The sequence below is a fragment of the Rhinolophus hipposideros genome, assembly GCF_964194185.1.
Source record: "Rhinolophus hipposideros genome assembly, chromosome: 13".
Classification (NCBI taxonomy): Eukaryota; Metazoa; Chordata; class Mammalia; order Chiroptera; family Rhinolophidae; genus Rhinolophus; species Rhinolophus hipposideros.
In genome coordinates, this window is record NC_138059.1 from 42,414,530 (window position 1) to 42,431,391 (window position 16,862).

Below are 16,862 nucleotides of genomic sequence, written 5' to 3' on the forward strand. Positions count from 1 at the left end.
TATAGGGCTTAAGTGACTTGTCCAAAATCAAATAGCTTGATAAGTGTAAGAGCTGAGATATCACTCCAGCCAGAGCACGCATGCAATGATGGGCTTCTATGTAGTAAGTGTAGGTAGGCTATAGTTATTTTAGATTTTATTTCTTGAAAATTAAATTATATCTGTAACAGAGGAGATATTGAAGAGTTTTCTACTATTTTAAATTGTCTGGTTTGTTAACTCATTGGTCATAATCCATTGTCAATTTAACTAAAAATAAATCATAGATTGGTCACCTGCCTTCTGATTAATTCTTTAAAATACTACTTGAAAGATTTTAAAATAATGCTTTATTACAATAAGACGGAGGCGCTTGAAGAAAGATTAGATAGTATTTGGTTATCATTTACTCCTTTGTTCACTGAGCCTATATTTAGTGAATACCTTCTGCGAGCCAGGCGCTGTGCTAGGCACTGGGTATGAACGCTGTGGAATAAACAGGGCTTTTTCCCTCGTGGCCTTGCAACAGAATGAGTGCATCAAGGTAAGGTCTGAAGACATAAAGAGAATAAGACCGCTTTCCTACAACAGGAAACTCAATTGGGAGATAAGTTTATGCATAAAAACTACTAGAGTGCATTTATGCCTTGAAGGTTATATGGATTTATGCTGTGGTTTTGAATCATGGTATGCTACTGCTTAGTGTGGGAGGAAGAGCTGGCCTCACAGCCCTGGATGAGGTTGGGTAATTCCCATACTGGCCTATGTGTGTGTGTGTGTGTGTATATATATATATATATATATACACACATACATACATATATATGTGTGTGTATATATATATATATATATATATATATATATATATATATAGAATAGGTTCAGATGGACAATATCTGGCAGGTAATGGTTGCCAAGGCTGAAATAGATCATAAATGCTCTTACAAATTAAAGAAGATAAAACAATCATGAGCCATAGGAGAGGTCACGGAAAGGTTTGTGAAGGCCTTTATTGGGCCTTTATAGAATTTCATTAGGTGGAATTCATTTGTTTTATTCTTTTTATGTGCCAAGTACAATTCTAAGTATGGAACATAGAATAATGGGCAAAACAGACAAGACCCTGCTCTCACAGAGCTTACAGTTTAGGGGTAGGGGAGGGAGATAATAAAGATGTTAATAAGATTATTCCACGTAGTGTTAAATGCAATGAACACAATTAAAAAGCAATGGTAGAGAGAATGATGGGGGTGCTGCTGCTGGTGGTGAGACTTTGTTTTGGGTGTTGGGAAAATCATATCTGAGGAGGTGACACTTGAATGAAAGCTGAGTGTTGAGAAGGAGCTGGCCATGCAACAGGCTGTGGAAAGGGTCAATGGACAAAGCCATAAAAGATGAAATGATACATTCCATGGGGGTTTATCCATCGAAGAGCTGCACCCTGTAAGAGCATGGGTGGATCGGAGGCTGAAAAGTGTAGTTTAGTGCTAAGTTATGAAGGGTCTTGGATGTCAGAAAAGGGTAAGAAAAAAGCCTGTGTGTTTCTTTGCATGTATCAGGAGATGATGAGTTGTTAGAAGAGAGAAGGAGAATCTGGATGCATGTAGTAATGGAAGCTTAAGGAAGCTTGTGTAATTGGGACATTGAAGTTTTTTTTAGTTCACTTGATCTATGACGAAGAACACTCAAATAACATAATGTCCCAGTCACTTCCTGTTGGAAGTTGAGTATAGTCCTAAAATGAGACATACACGGTGCTTGTTTGACTAATTAAAATCAGGGAGTTACAGGAGAATTTTCCTGTAAATGAGATCATGGGGGCCTTGACAAAGATAAGTTACAATTCAATGTCAGAGAATGTACTTACTAAGGTAATGTTTTCTAAGCCAGATAGGCTATAACATTCCTTTTGTGGCAATTCCCCTTGGAACCAAAACTAATTGCATTTTTATTAATGTAAAATAACAGTTTTTAAGCTATAAAATGTTCTTATGAAAGGAAAGAGAAAAGTTAGAGTTAGGGTTTGATCCAGTCTTGGTAAGTAGATAAAAAGAGGTGTATTTAAAGGCTCTTTTTTGGACTAACTGTGTATTATTTACTGAAAGAGAAATTTCCCCAAATTTCGTTGATATACTTCTCTAAAAGAATGTGTTTGATATACTTCTCTAAAAGAATATAGATATACTTCTCTAAAAGAATGTGTTTAGGCAGTAAAGAGATTCCTGGCTGTGATTGAGAAACATAGTAATGAGGAACTGCACTTCTTCTCTTTTGAGCTTAATTCTGATGTGTGGTCTTTAACATCCTATTAAATTTTTGAAAGATAAACTGATACAAGAATGATTTGCCAAGGCCAGCAACTCTTCCTTTTAGAACCTTGGTTCAGTTTACACATTGAATGGGTCGGGGGAGTAAGATAAAAGCTTTATAAATATGAGGTTAACGGAATTCAAATGGAAGGTTCTCTCAAGTTATTGCATTCCTTAGAAAATAAATACATTGAGCATATGGTTAAGATTGATCAAAAAAGTATTCTGTATGCCAGTGATTATGTTACCATCTGTGATTCAGGTTTTCTGTCTGCATCTGGTTTTCACATTATATTTGTGTAACAAGAATCTTTTATGTAGCAGAGTTCACTTTCTGTATTTTCTATTAGCTGCCGCTTGAACTACTGCACGGATCGCAGATTTACACATGTGGTTTTCATTACTTCATACCATTGAGAAAAAGTAATATTTGGTTGGGAATGTATGTTTTTCACAATTTCCATGGTAATATAACATGTTGAGACTTTTTAATAATTCTCTCGTAGAACTGCAAACTGTTTGAGGCATCTACTCTTGGTGGATTTTAGCTTTTAAACGTCTCACTATATGTTCCCCTCATGCTTAGGTTTTACAAATTTGAGGGCTGAGAATACAAACAAAGCAAGTATTAAAGATAGATAAATTTACTATCATTTGCATGCGATACAGATTTCAGTGTGGAATAAGTATCACAAATACCTGGATGTATATTTCATAGTTCTTATTACCATTACTCATTTTATTATTATTTCATATTAGAAGACCATTTAATGTGTTGGATGTATGAAGCACATACATAATATTCCAAAATTATTATTTTGAAAAATCTTAAAATTAGATTTTCTTTTGTTATCCTATTGATTGCAGTATAGTGTTTTATATATAAAATAGTTAAATGGGGAAAATTCTGATGAGTAACTTTAGGTTTACATTGTGTATTATTTTGAATGTGTATTTGTATGTCATATTAACATTAAAGAATTTATAAACAATTACATTTAAATTATTTTGTAACATTATTTTCCAGCCAACTTTTTCTCCATACACTTCAGAATACTCTGATTAAAACAGACACAAGTAAAGTTAAAAAGTGAAGCTGTATATTCTATATTGGAGAGTCATTTATAATGAACAACTTATCTTTTAAAGAATGTTTACCTGTATAGTAATTTTATGTGCCTCTAAACTGAGAACCACTATACCATTTTTATTAATAAACCCAGGTATTAATCTGGTATTTAGCAGTCATGAGAAGGAAGAAATAGACTGAGACTCTGGAGGATTTGGATGTGCTTTGCCTCCTTCATTTATTCAATGATGATTATGACCTGTGGCCAACACAGGCATGATCCACTTATATCAGGCTCTCTGAGCATCTTTTGTTGATGGTTGCTGAAGTACAAAATATTATCAAATATCATTATTGAAGCTAAGAAAAACATCCATTTTCTTTTTTCCCCCAATAATATTTGTTTATCCTCTATAAAATATTTTTACCTCAGCATAGAAACACTGGAAATAATAGTATTGTGTAGAAAATTACTCGTTTCCTATTTCCAGAAATAATTATATTTAACATCTAGATGTATTTACTTCCAATTTCCTCTCCTTTCTCTCCCACCTCCCAGTATTAGAGTATTTATTTATGTGTATATGTATCTATGCACTTTGGTCATTTTCTTACTGAAAGTTTTGCTTTATCATTGTTAATAAAATTGTTAGGTTTCGTAGAAAACTAAATGTTTCCAAGTTCCAACTGATTGTCTTTAATGATCTTTGTTGAGCTCCAAAATAATTTCTAATTAAGAAATACCTAGTATTGTATTTTTCCTGAACAATGCTTATTTGATTTTTGCCATAAAGAATGAGAAACAACTGACTTCCAGTCAAGATGGCAGAAGTCAAGACCTGACCTAGGACTTCTGGCTCCCATCCAGTAATAATACCATCTTATATTTTATTGCACTAATAAGTCATTAATATGTACAAACAAATTTTATGATTTAACTCACCCCCCAAAAAAAAGAATGAGAAGCAACTGATTGCATGATAGCAGAGTCATAATGTAGTATGTAAAGGGTACTGATTTTTAAAAAATAGAATATGCTCGTTTATATACATCAGAGTATATTCACCAATTTTAATTTCTAGGGAGTAGTTTGGTCTCTAAAAAATAATAACAATAGCCTTAGTAATACTTTTTGAGACTGCTTTTATAAATATTTAGTTTTTACATTTATTTAGTTCCTACCTTATGTGCATATAATTGTGCTAGGGTTCTATTTCATAGATAATAAGAACTAAGGAGTGATACTTTTTCTATTCATAGTAGTGGTAGTACTGTATTTTCCCGAAAATAAGATCTATTATTTTTTGGAGCATCCAAAAGATGCTCCAGTATGTCTTTTGGAGCAAAAAATAATATATAAGACCCAGTCTTATTTTGATATATTATATTATAAAGATCCGGTCTTATATAATATAAGACCAGGTCTTCAATAAGACCCAGCTTATATAAAAGACAGGGTCTTTTATAATATAATATAATGTAATATAATATAATATGATATTATATTATATAATATAATATAATATAGACTGTGTAATATAATATGATATAATATAATACCGGGACTTATATTAATTTTTGCTCCAAAAGATGCATTAGAGCTGATGGTCGGCTAGGTCTTATTTTCAAGAAAACACGATAGTAGTAAAAGGTGAGTAATAGGCACTCAATAAGTGTTTGAGAATGAATGAGTGAATTCTAAACCTGCCAAATCTAGCAGGAAAAATGTGAATATTAGGTTTGCGTTAGAAAAAAAAGAAAATGGTAGAAGTTTGTTCATTTGGTAAAATGATTCACCAATAATTGTTGTTACTAATACTTTTAAACTAGTTGATTACATAAAGATTATTCATTAACATTAATAGTTTTAGACTATTTTAGCTAATAATGGCAATGTTTAAATTTCAGAACAGTGAAACATATGGACACCACTTTGTTTTAAACAGAATTTAACTTGCATATAAAATTCAAAAATATAAAATAACAACATATAATGTCTCAGAGTCTTCTAAAAAAACCATATTATCTGACAAATTATTTAATGTTTTTAATCAAAGCAGTGAAATCTAACACATTCTTTTAAGATATTAATGTACATAAGTTTTAATACTAATTTAAGGAAAGAGGAGTTGTCAAGTTCAGAATGTATCCAGCTTTGAGCCAGATGATTGGAGAATTAAGTCTTTTCCTCAATTCCTTAAAGGAGCTGAAAAAATGAGGATTGCTTTGGAATCTTTAAAAATTTCAAAGAGCTTGTATCTGTTTCTTATACAAACAAAACTGGTCTAGTATTATCTTGTAAGTAGATGGGTGTGATACTTTAGACTGGTTGTGATATATGCGTTCTTTTTCCCTTTGTTGTTGTCAATAGAAAAGATTGATCTCTGGGCTGGTGAACATAATATCTGTCCCAGTCAGAAAAGGAGAGGAGATTAGCAGAGCGATTGGTGGAGAATGATATCTGTCAAAAGAAACACTTGGAGAGCACTGAGTTTAGTAATAGGTGACTGCCGGAAAAAAGGGAACTTTGAATATTGTCAAGGTAAGGAACAGATAAATATTTTCATTCTGCAATTTACTTACGTGCCAAAAAAAATCGATCTATTATTTTTTTCCAATAGATTATTGTGAAGATTTTCTTTATTTATTTTAGTGCCTGTTGATAAAGCATTTGTATTATGTATTTAAAAAATTTGTTTTTGAAATATTTGGGTGTAGGTTTGGGATGGTTATCAATCAGCCTACCTGTGGGAGCCCTACTTTGATTGCTTTGAGTCTGAAGATATCAAATGATTACGTACTAAAATTTGTTCACCCTCTTCCTGTTGCAGTACTTCTTGCCATGTTTCATAATACATCTGTTGTAAGCTGAGCAATACTTGGAGTTAAAGAGTAAAAGTTATGCCATGATTTCTGTGTTTATTGTAACTAGAGATGGTGTTTTCTGAAACAGTTTGTTGACGAAAGAGGGAAAAAAAGTGCTTTTCAATTTATTATTTCTTATTGATTTGGATTTTTTTTTTTAACTTTTAGGTGAATGTCAGGCACATTAAAAGAGAGAGAGAGAGAGAGAAAGAGAGAGAGAGAGAGAGATAGAGAGAGAGAGAGAGAGATCTAACTTGAGGAAAACAGCAAGTATAAACTAAATTTTGACATTTAGCAAGAGACTTCTTAAAGTCTGCAACATTTAAAAGTTAAAGAGAACACTGAATTACGGATTCCAGAGAGTTGATGTCTCCGGTAGCCAGCTCTGTTTCAGGTTTAGTGGACTTTTAAACAGATGAATAAGGATAAACTGCCAAGAAAAATAATTGAGAGTTAAGAAAAATGTTGTGGGATACTGGTTGACACTTTAGTGATTGGGAAGAGATTTTGGGAAGAGAGTTTTGAAATTCTGTGACTGCCTGCCTGACTACATAAAAAGAGGGGTAGCAAAATATTTACCATTTGTGGCCATTGTTCTGGAAACATCACTGCTGGTGCCCACCCCGCAACATCTACTCTTGCAATTCCTACAAATACTTACTGGCTTGTTCTAAAGCTCCCAGGAAAGTGTTGGCAAATGACGGGGTTTTTGTTTTTGAAAGACCAGAGATAATGAATAATTCCCTATAATTATAGACTCCTTTGAGGTAGCCTAAATCATGATTCAGTTTCTCTATCTGTATTTCCCTTTTTCCATCCCCCCTTTCTTCATATTATGATGTTCTTCTGTAATTAGCAAGAGACAAATTCAAAAGAGAAGGCAAATAATTAAATTTTATCATTAATAAGTAGTTGAAACATTTCTTACGTTTACTTCTGTCTTCTTACCTTATATATTACTGTTTCTAATAATTTGCATTTGGAGAATGCAACCCTTGGTTGATTAGATTCTAAACTACAGCATAGAAAGGTTATCTTATTATAAAAGGAAGAAACTAGTAATAATAACCACCATCATCCCTATTTTAGAATTGTTTTCTCGTCATTTTCCGTTAGAAGGAAGTGATTGTTTTAAAAGAGGATATAACTTTTTGCTTTCTGCCCTATATATTTCTATGGGAGTTCTTATTAATGTGATAAAAATGTCTAAAGTGCAGATTATAAATTGAAAAGGATATTGTATTTAAAAACTTGAGCATGTATTACAAATATGTAGAGTTGTAGCCTTTACCTACCTCCATCCTGTTGCTATCATATTCTCTTCTAGTCGTGTGGTGTGTGTATCTGGCCTGCTGGCAGTGAACCATTTGCAGTATGGAAGATCCATGTCGAAAGCAAAAATACGTGACAAGGACACGCATTTTAAAACAGCCTAATGTGTGTTATTGTTATAATATGCAAATACCGAAATCTCCAGCACCATGTATCAGAAACACCATGTTTCTTTTCTCTCATTCCTATACATGTATGCATACATTCTTAAAAAAATATGTGTATGCACGCACACAGAATATATGTGTGTGTAGATATATGTACATATTATATACATACATAATTTTTTATGTGGCATTAGAAAATTTACTCCTACATTTTTCTTTTTTTAATGGTAATGGGTATATAGAAATATGGGGTTCAGACTCAAGTTGACCTAAGAAGTAGAGAACAGAAATCACATACTTTAAATTTGCAAATGGCTAGAATCCATTGGGTTACTGGGGTTGTAATTTGGAAGCAGAAAAAACAAAGAACTCCATGAAGTTGAGCAGTTGGGGCTATATGTGAGAATGGCTGAAGAGAGTCTCCTCTGTGTGGAGAGTTTGAAGTCTGTTGGGGGTCACCACCAGGAGACAGGCCTGCTTCTTTTGGGAGGCCAGAGGGTTCAACATGATATCAGAAAATGATACCGAGGGGACAGCCATTAGCTTAGGTGGAAGCTGGTAAAGGCAAAACTCAGGTATGTTTCCCACCAGCGTTTTAAATTATACCCAAAATATGCACAATGCCTGGTCCTTCAGAATGCAGTTTGGATCTGTTCTCCTGAAATGTGTGCCATAGTGAGGATTTGGGACAATTAAGGGTAGTGTCCCACCCAAGAAGCTTGATTCTATAAGTCATTAGTAAAAATACTAAGAAGAGTCCAACATTTGGCATATTAAAAATATCCATTGGTTGTCTAAAAGATGCAAAGGGAATGGCATGGGAGTCAATTATGACAGAGAAAACTTGTTGCAAAGTGGTATGTATTTATGTTCATTTCATGGGATGGGATATTTACATAGTACCAATTTATAGACATATATGTGTTTCAAAAGTCACATTTGTATTTTTAAAAAGGGTGATTTTTTTTAAAAAAAGTTAATTTAGATAATGCTGTGTACCTTCAAATATTGGTATCTTTATTATGAAAAGAAGGAAGTTATTTTCTCAATAAAAATTGCTGTTTTTTGAGACCATCTGCATTTGTTTTTAGTTTTTCTTGGTCATGTTTGAGGGGTCTGATAGCATTAATGGGCTTTACCCCACGTGGAGCTTTGAGCTTATTGTAGCACTGCACACTGATCCAGGTCAGTGTGATGCGTGAAATCAATTTATTTGAATCTCTTTGCCTCTATAGGAATTTGGCAGCATGCCAGTTGTTTTCATTTAATGTTCTTTGTGTTGAACACAGGCAAGCAGGCATGCTTTTGTATTCCTCTCTCTTTTGGTCTCTGTCTCTTTCAGCCAATATTTTACTCTATGGATTTTGAGATGAAGGAAGAATATATTATTTATGTGATTCTAATCATTGCTTAATATGTATAATATGTGTGTGTATATATTATATTATATATATATATATATATATATATATATACATATATATATATATAAAACTGGACCACTTTATCTTTTAAGGGATATTTTTTTATATTGATGAGTTTTAATGGTGACTTTCTTTATACACAAGAAATATTTTAGAATTTTGTTTAAATAAGATTTTTGATGAAATACAAACCAGATCATAGGTGGCATTTGCTTACCATAATGCCCATTATCAAAACTGAAAATAACAATATTAATTATAAAACACAACAAATGTTTAATTGGTGAACTGACTATCAAAATCCTTTATTTCTTGGGGAGCTTTTTTGAATTTGAATATTCACACTTTAATGAAGGACATGTGAAAGAAAAAAAATATTATTTGGGTATTATTTTTTTTGAATAAGCCATTTTGATTAAGATACCAATGTTCTACATAGATTTATTGTATATGAATTTTTATGAAGTTCCTGCCATTAAGTTAAAATTTTGCTTTTTAAAATTTGGAAGGTAATGACAGGGAACAGCGCAGTGGTTTTTATTACAAATAGATTCAGACCTTTTAATGGATGTTTTTGTAGGGAGGATTTCTTTCTGGATCAGCTTTAGGAAGAGGTGGAGAAGGAAATGAGAGAGAGAGTGAGGGGAATGTTCTGTTGATGCTCCGGGCCGTTCTTGCAGAAGTTGATATGCAGAACCGTGGAGCCTCAGCTTCAGGATCAGGCTCATACCCAGCAGCTCTGCTTCGTTGTTTAATTACCTGAAGAGCAAAACAGCCGGAGAGTGTGTGAAAACTCAGTATGTCTTGCAGCCTCCCAACACTCTGACATCCTGCAAAGCCAGCCTTGTCTGCCCGCCAGCATCAGGCTGGCTCCAGCCCTTGGTTCCTTTCTTTCTGGACACATTGTGTAGTAGAGGGTTTGGTCAGGAAATTTGAGATTCCTGCCAGTGTTGTGTCCCTGCTCTCTCCTGGACTCCACTGACACATACTCTTGATTTTCTTTTTTTAATGGACCTTAAATTTTGGCTATTTCATTTGCACTCTAGCCTTGCTATGAAACAATATCTCTATCAACAGCAACAGACACTGACCGGTGAAGGACTGGACTTGATTAATGGGTTCTTATTTTCCTGATTCTTGTTATATAGTGTCTTACATGTGTTGCCTTTTTGGGTCAGACTCACTAGTACAGTTCATTAGTTCATTGTGGAACCAGTAATTCAGAGGTTGCTTTTATGAGGCAGTTTTGGAAAATTAATATGTCCATGAAAATAGAATAGTCCCTCTTTAAACAAAGGATAGGACTTTTAAGGTTGGGTCTTTTTCCTTTTCTCGGAATTTAATATGGACTTGGACATTTGCTGGGGGAAGGGCCACACCGTTTGATGAAGCTTGGGGTGGTGAGAAATCATATTTGGACAGCAATTGTGTGGCCAATTTGCATGGGTAGTATAGGATAAATATTCTGAAGAATATTCTGAAGAGATGGGGTCATTTGGGAGACCCCTAGACTATAACCAAGATGTCATCTTACCAAGAGGAAATCCAGCAAATTCTTTATCCACAGTGTGGCTGATGAAAAGCCTGTGCTATGGGTGAGGGAGCAAAGGTGGTGGTGGTGGTGGGGTTTCCTGCAAAGGGAGGGGAAAGTGTGACGACAGGTGCAATGATTTGGTTTTTCCAACTACTTCATTCAGATTCTGTCCTGCAGACTTAAGGGCATTTACCCTTTAGGTGCATGTAACTGCTTGCAGGTTTGTAAAGAGAGCAGTGTGTACCTTTGTATTGTGCATGAGAACAGCTCCAGGAGATTGATTCCATTGTTTGCAAAGAATAAAGGAATTGGACTTTGCTGGGAAGAGTTTGGTAGGAATTATTCTAAAAACTTCTTTTCATATTAGATTTATGAAGGTAATGTCAATATTTTCTGTATTTGTGTACCACTACCGTGAAAAGTATAGAAACATTTAAGTAATTGGATTAACCTGGTATGTTTTGCGATGGAGCTAGCATCGCCATGGTCTCCTATGAGCTAGCATAAGTAGTTTTGCCAGAAGTGTTATGTGTATCCTCAGGCATGTGTATGTTTATTTATGTATCAGCCTGCTGCATTTCTTTGAGTATTTCTCTTTTCAACATCAGTATAAATATGAAAAAGGAGAACATATAAATATATCTTAAGCCAGTCAACATTCCTAACTGGTGTCCTCCTCCACTGACAGACTCTGGGTTCCCACCCCCCATTTTTAATCTCCAACTTTTTGCTAGCTTATCCAACTGGAGCTTTCTTAAATACAATTAACATTAGCACCATTTGTAGCATTAAGCCTTGGCATCAGAGAGTGTATAATGTGAGAAAAACTTGGAGGACTTGAAAAGTGAATGGGGAGAGTTGTGGCTTGCAGGTGGCGTCAGGAATTAAATAAAATATGAACAAGAATGTGAGGTTGGCGCCTGGTGCCGAGTGTGTTCAGTAAGTGTGGAGTGAAATGACAAGGAAAAGAAAGTGGGAGGAAGTGAATTACTCTAGAAACGTGAAGGGAAAAAACTTCTTTTAGGAACTTTGGACTGTGTCAATTTACCAACAAGAATGAAAACAGGACATTTTGATATAACAGATAAAAAAAAGTCACATACAGTATTCTAAAAATTAAATAAGATTTTGGTATCTAAAATTAAGAATAGTTTTAATAAGTAGCCAGAGTGAAAATTGAAATTTCCATACAGGGTAAGGGAAATGAGTTGAGATTTATAGGTTTTAACCATTGTTCAGTGCATTTCAGAAGATATAGCATTAAATGTCATTCTCCCTGATTCTGTGGGGGAGAGGGCTTGGGTGATGAAACCCACTCGGGTCATTAATTTAAAATTTTAATTTAAAAATTTACATTATTATAAAAGCAAATATACTGTACTGGATATTATTTGAACAAATAAAGCAGCTTTGGAATGAAAATTTATAATGGAATCCATGGTAACCAAAAATCATTTTTCAGTAAGTTTGAATTTGTTTATAAACGTGGCAAATTAGTATGTATGCATAGATTTTCCTAATTTGCAATGTGGAGAGAGAAAATTGGAGAGTTTGTTAGAGATAAAAGTCCTGTGAAAACATGATGAAAAAATTCTGGGATTTTTATTTTATTGCTGTGTATTTGCTCCACCTGGTGGATTTTGTTGAAAGTGTTTTAATTCATGTTAATGAGAAGAATACTCTTACAGGAAGATGAATCTTTTGTTTTATTTTTGTTGCTGTGTAAAATAGTTTAATTTCTATTGAGGTCAAAACATTTATATGTCTTTTGTTCAGTTCTTTCATTGCATTGAAATGAACATTTATTAGTTTTTCTTGTTCAAAATGTAACACATGCTCATTGGAAAACAGAGAAAAATAAAAAAAGGAAATAAACATGATTTATAATTTCAACACCCAGAACCGTTGCATTATTTTTAAGAATAGATGTTATCAGAATAGGACTATTTTGCATTTACATTTATTTAAAGATATGCAGAATGCTAAATACTATGCCAAAGTGTGATGCTTATTATAATTATTTTTGGGCAACTGCTACTCTTAGAATTCCTAGGCTCCAAAAAAATCGGTGTGTAGCAGGAACTGCTCTTTGTAAGCTCTATATCTGCAGAAGGCAAAGGCAAGAGAGATTAAAAGTACCTCATACATTCATAGGAGTGATGAGATCTTGTTGTTCCATGGGCTTACACAGATTGCTTTATTTCGAAATCTTAAGGATTCAGTTGTGCTTTGATCATCTTATTGTTTTCCTTAGGTTATTCTTTTTTTCTGCTTTAGACTCTAACAGCTCTGTAACAGAAGGTGAAGTTTTGAAAACAGTGTCTCCATATGCAAGGGATTTGGAGACCTTTTTATTGTCTTTAAAATTGTCATTCATAGTCCTCATTAGCATTTATTGTTGCAAGCATACAAGCAGAAAATGTGAAATTGGTATGTCATGAATAGCCCCACAGAGCTCTCCAGCCCTCAGATTCTGCCTGCAATGTGGTGTGGGCAGGGCTTTGAGGGAAAGCTGTCCAGATGGCTGCCTGCACAGAGCAGAGCTGCAGGGGTTTTTGTCTCTAGTGCTGAGAGGAGGGAAAGCTCATTGGAGCATAGGCCATCACCCTTGCGTTCTAACAAAACTGACTTGCCAGTTAGTCAGGATAGATAGGTGGTGACATTGAAACAAAGGTTTTCCATTTAGTGTTACAGTCCTTGTAAAATGGATAAGGGATGGGTAGTTAGGGTATCTACTATCTGAGTGATTTTTGTAGTTATAAAAAACATCAGGAAACTATAAATGGCAACTTATTTGCAGATTTACATGCAAGTGTATACTTTTTAAGATTGTTTTTATGGGAAATGCTTGCAGATTACTAAAGAAGTGTCATACTTCAAACTTTTGTTAATAATTTAATCCTTTGCTGGTGTCTATGGAGTAATCTACTTTTAATGTAGATCAGTTTGCATTTAAATAATGTAACATTTAATCAATGTAAATGTTGAATCTATTACAGCATTTCAGTATTTTTTGAATATTAGATATTGAAAATCAAAAGTTGGTGGTATAAAAAAACTACAATATACTGTGATATTTTGAGGGCATTGGCACTGTCAGAAACAATTCATAATAATTTGAATATAAATTTTGTTTATTTCTAGGGTGTGATATTTTATCTTGAAACAGAGTTCATTTTGCACAAATACACATAAATGCACTCTACATACTTAAATGTACTAATACACGCCATTTCATTTATGTAGAGAAAATTATACTTCAGAGTTAAGAATGAAATATATTGCTTAAAAATTGTTGAAATAACATAACTAATATTTTATTCTGTACATACTGAAAAATATTCTGTACATATTGAAATATTGTGTACATATGGAAAAAATACAGACTTTTTGCTTTTTCAGTTTAAGACATTATTTTAAAATGTGATTGGAATCTTCAAGTTACAGTTTAAAGCACATTATTAACACACTATAACTGATGAAGATACAAAAATCAAAGTGACCTGAGTCATTGAGTTTGACATGTCATAGGTCAAGGGAAGGGGTCGCGGACAACTAACTCTGGACTAGCCATTTACCTTGGTAGATGAGGATTTCTCAACAGACCACTGTTGTGTGTGTTGTGTGGTGCTTTTGCAATATAGTTGCAAGTGATCCAAACAGTGAAGCTTTTCTGCTTCTGTGATGTTTTGTATAATCTTCTATTAAGACAAGCTTCCTCAATCCAGCATGTTTTCTTTGACTTGATTTCATTTTATTGCTAGCCACTTAGGCCTTCTTGGCCAGCTCTAAATAATGCTTAGACCCCATGATGTTTATATACCCTTCAAATTCTTAAAATGGCAATCATGTCTCCTGTTCTCCTCATTTAAGCAAAGTTCTTGTGAGCTCTTCTGTGGGCTGGCGCAAAGTTGAGGAAGCACAACAGCTTGCCAATCACTTCCCCCAAAGGAAATATTTGAGGGAAACAGTGAATGTGTCTAGTTGTTTACAACAGACATTTATAGAAAGGAGTTAAAATGACAGATATCTTCTTACCTTTATGGAATACTTCAGTGAACTTTTTAACTTAATTTTTTTCTATCCCTCTGATTTCTTTGTGATTGGCTATATCTTATGTTGTAGCCTAACAAAAACATAAACCATTTGTTTTTCTTGCAGACACAATATAATTGGATTTATCTTTGTCAGGAGACATCTATTATGTTTCAGATATCTATACAGTTTAAGATGTCTTTCAATGGCAGAAACAAATTAATGTACATTTTTATTAGGTGTCTATTTAATTGACTGTCAAAGTGATGAGAAGTTAGAAAATCATCCAAAGGAGAGGTCCAGCTCCCTTAAACCCAACAGCTCACAGGTTAGTTAGGTTTGCCCTGTCAGTGGGATGCCTTTAGAAAACACTAATAGCTTCCAGCTGGGTGGAAAATCAAAACCTTTGGGGTCTGACAAAACTAGCAGATTTGAATTTGAAAGCAGAGCTAATACCTCCATTTTATTTTTTACCACTCGGCCATAAAACATTATTTTCCAATATGTCAACCTCATTTGGTGGCCAGTGGTCTGAAATTGAAAATGGAACAAGCAAGTGGAGGAATCTGGACATTAGTGAGTCCGCCCTTTCAAGCTGGTGCGCCACTTTGTGGAAGGGTCTCCCCTAAGAGCAGGGGGGTCTTAATGACCTTTCATCAATGCTCCTTGGCTGATCATTGAGTGCTTTTCATTCAGTTTATCAAGTCTTGCACATAAAAAGTCAAAATAAGCCTTATTCAGCTTTGTTAAAGGCAACTAGGAGTAAAATGCTCCACTTGAACCCATTTTGCCCTTGTTTTTTTCACTTTGTTAATGTAGCCCTGCTTAAATGAGTGCCTTTATTGGGTCGGTTTGAATATCTGAAACTATTAATTCTCTTGTATTGAATAGCTGGTGGCAGGCCAGAGCAGATGGGGTAGGAAAGTATTTGGTTGGGTGTATTACTTTCAATTAGGATCAGTGAGGTTTCAGCTCCTTTGAATTAACTCACTTAATACCCACTGTGTGAAGTCATAGCCTGTTGAAGCAGAGAGGAAAGTTTAGAAGATCTGTAGAAAAGCTTTAACCTGAATTCTCCCTTCACCAGTGTAGAGTGCTTTCATTAATTGTAGGCAATTTCAGTAGACTGCTAGTCACTATTGCTAAGTCAGGTTTGAACAAAGGAAGAATGTGTACCATAGAGCTCATCTGTTTTGGAAACAAGTGAAAACTATCTTGGAGTAATACAATACCATAATGCCTTTCTAGTGAATGATGTGAATTAATTGTCAACAACCAATTTATGTATTTTTGGGGTGGCTTGGCCTTCAGTTGTTGAATAAATTTAATAATTCGGAAAGTGATTATTTAGATGACTCTGTTTAACAAATTGCCTTAAAAATGCTCTGCGTTCTTAATTAAAAGATATGCATTAACTGACGTGGCTCTCCTGAGGAAGTACTTATTTGGTCAAAATGTATTCTTTGTGATTATTTTGAATATATTTTCATTTTTTATAATATATTTCTTTATGTTGATGTAGGACAGTATTTTGTAGAAAACTTGCAATATGTATTCTTTTTTCCCCATCTACCTCCATAAATGCATTCATCATGTTATTGATTGTCTATTTTTATTATACAATTTGGATGTTAGAGATCTTGCACCTCTACTCTTTCTTTCTCTCTCTGCCATTTTTTTTATTTTTTATTTTTTTATTAAAGGGAAAGTTATTTCTAAGTAATTGTATAGAACTGTGTATCCAGGTTTCCGTTTTCAGGGAGAACTGCCAAATGGGGTTGTTGTTTGCCAGCCTCCCTGGATTCAAGAACAAGAAGAGGAAACTGGTTCCTTGAGAAAATACTGTACCAGTTTCAGAAGCCCACACATTCAGTTAGGCCCTTTCTGCAATCAGACTTCTAGGTGAGAATCTCCAGGGATCCAGGTTTTGTTGACATAGATCAATTTAAAGTGGCAATTACTATAGTCAGATAACAGCTTAAAAAGCTTTTTTACACATAGAAAAGATACATAATCACATGGCATATGGAAGTTCAATTTTCTTAGGGACTTGCAGTGAACTGATATTAAGACCTAGTTTTAAAACCTATATCATTCAGTTTTCTTAAAGTGTAATGCATTTTTGTCATATTTTCTGTTTTAGAAGTGATTCACTGTGCATATTGATGAAAGGTTGGGTTTCCCACTGTGAAAATGTTTTCTTTCTAG

The 16,862-nt window shown here is 34.1% G+C and overlaps 1 protein-coding gene across 6 annotated transcripts in view; it reads left to right on the plus strand.

Annotated features, from left to right (window-relative positions):
* Positions 1–16,862, plus strand: part of RUNX1T1 (RUNX1 partner transcriptional co-repressor 1) — a 195,953-nt gene that overhangs the window by 20,144 nt on the left and 158,947 nt on the right. For 2 of the 6 annotated variants that reach the window (XM_081070760.1, XM_081070761.1), the window contains exon 2: positions 5,729–5,899. The exons of the other annotated variants lie outside the window; for them this stretch is intronic. In XM_081070760.1, the coding sequence (XP_080926886.1) occupies positions 5,812–5,899 (88 nt within the window). In that variant the 5' untranslated portion in view covers positions 5,729–5,811. The remainder of the gene's footprint in view (positions 1–5,728; positions 5,900–16,862) is intronic. 6 annotated transcript variants of the gene reach the window in all.